Raw genomic sequence first — 2,112 nt, 5'->3', positions numbered from 1 at the left:
GGACAGGTCTCAGTCCATCACAGGGACACCTGGACAGGTCTCAGTCCATCACAGAGACACCTGGACAGATCTCAGTCCATCACAGGGACACCTGGACAGGTTTCAGTCCATCACAGGGACACCTGGACAGGTCTCAGTCCATCACAGGGACACCTGGACAGGTCTCAGTCCATCACAGGGACACCTGGACAGGATTTGGACCAGGGCACCAGCTTGCTGAGAGGCAGCAGCTCTACCCACTGATCCACCATGCCACCAAGCCAAGCTTCATTGGGACCTCAGCAGAGAAGTGAGAGACATGCAGCGTTTTACCCAAGCAGCCATCGATCACACAAAACCGCCTGGGCTGAAGGTCGTGGGTCACCTGTCAACTCAAACTCAGATGTTGGCGTTAGTGGAAAGAGTGTGAGGTGGCCGTCCAGCCTGAGTGTTGCTAACACTGGTCTTGTGTAAAAAGGTGGAAAGTTAGATTTTAAAAGTTTGACTTTGCGTCATCGTCTCCAAGTTGGATGGTAAACTGTCCAAAGTCCTGAGCCTGCAGTGACTGCATGGATATGTGAAGGCCTCCAAGATCCCATCGGTGAAAAAATGCCTGACTTTTGTTTCTGACTCCTCTAGTGCTCGTGGTACAGGGCTGCCAACATCACAGCTGCACATCTGGATGCTTCATGGCCTCAAAGCTTCATGGCGTCAAACTAGACACCGTCTGTGAACACATTAGCATCCTTCATTAAGAGTTGTTTCATAAATTATTCTCAACATAATCCACAAAATATTCATGTTTATGACAACGTCCCACTGAAGTCCATTTAAACTGCTGGGACTTAGTGATTGTGGTTTTTGTTCCAGTTATTATCGCCCACAGCCGAAATGTCTGTTAGCAAAATATGTAAGAAACCAGCAGACAATAAAACTGTCAGGAAGTAGTTTGTAGATGTTTATAATACAACTGATTAACTTTTGGAATCAGGCGACCTTTAGAAACACAAAAAGGTTCGTGTTCAGTCAGCGGTGCAGGTTTTGTGCTGAAACATCTGGTGGTAGTAGCTGACCTTGACGACCTTGACCTCTAAGTGGCTTCACACATCTGTTAAGTTCCTGCAAGAACCAAAGCAGACATGTTCCAGTTTTTAGTTTCCACACCGCCTTATAATCCAGCTGGTTTTTCGCTAAGTTTCTTTTTATTTTAATTATCATTTTGTTTTCAATTGTAAAAATGAATCAATCAATAAATTTGTATTTATGATTGCCTGTTGTTGTCCCCTGTTGTCATCACTCTTTGTTAGAGTCTCTTGTAAATGAGTCCCGGAGGCTCAACGAGACTAACCTGTAGAAATAAAGGTTGAACGCGATATGGCACGAGACTGTAACGAGATTCTGAATTTTTGAGTAAAACGTGTGTATGCACATCTTCACCGAAGGCTTCGTCTTTAATGTGACTTCCTGTCTTCATTTACTGAAAACGCGACACGCCTCCGTTACCGCGCCGCAGCTGACGTTTCGCTGCTCCGCTCGTCGGACGTGTGTTCGGAAATCTTCGGCCTGAATCGTTCCGCACGGAAAAAGCCGAGCGGTGACGGACTCGTCCGGAACATCCGGTTGTGGCTTCTCAACATAAACAGAAATGGCGGAGGCAGCAGCGGCGTCTTCAGCGGCTTCATCAGTAACAGGAGGTTGGACCAAACACGTAACCTGCCGGTAAAACGAAATAATCTCCCGTTAACTCCTCAGGGATGAATAAATGACAGATTAACAGCAGAATAGTGACGTTACGGCGATGGCGAGCGGTGACTGTGCTAATGCTAACGCTCAGCTGTTGGTCGGCTAAGCTAAAGCTAGCCGGACGTTCCCCGGATTCCTCTGTTGTCTTCGCTGTGTTGACACGGACTGAGTCAACTCTGCCAGCCTGCTCACCCACCTGACAGACTTTATTTATAACTGAATCGTGCTGAACACCGACTGAAACCTGGAGGAGCTGTTAAACACTTTCACTTTAACCAGCACCGACTAATCGAGCAGGTCATTGGAGCCTGAAGTCCACAAACTGTTCCTGACATGGTGATACTGTGATTAACATGAGCACTGTGTCACTCGGCCATATGTGATTAACAT

At 46.9% G+C, this 2,112-nt stretch overlaps 1 protein-coding gene across 1 annotated transcript in view; it reads left to right on the top strand.

Annotated features, from left to right (window-relative positions):
• Window positions 1–1,584: 1,584 nt before the first annotated feature.
• The window catches only part of mkrn1 (makorin, ring finger protein, 1), a gene marked incomplete in the record, with an annotated part of 19,858 nt that continues 19,330 nt past the window's right edge, over window positions 1,585–2,112 (top strand). Inside the window, 1 exon segment of the mRNA XM_037695901.1 lies at window positions 1,585–1,698. Within this exon segment, the coding sequence (XP_037551829.1) occupies window positions 1,625–1,698 (74 nt within the window).

Source organism: Nematolebias whitei, chromosome 22 (genome assembly GCF_014905685.2).
Source record: "Nematolebias whitei isolate Nwh7 chromosome 22, NemWhi1, whole genome shotgun sequence".
NCBI classification, from domain to species: domain Eukaryota; kingdom Metazoa; phylum Chordata; class Actinopteri; order Cyprinodontiformes; family Rivulidae; genus Nematolebias; species Nematolebias whitei.
The sequence above is the reverse complement of the archived record's forward strand: the minus strand, read 5'-3'. Positions and strand labels throughout refer to the sequence as shown.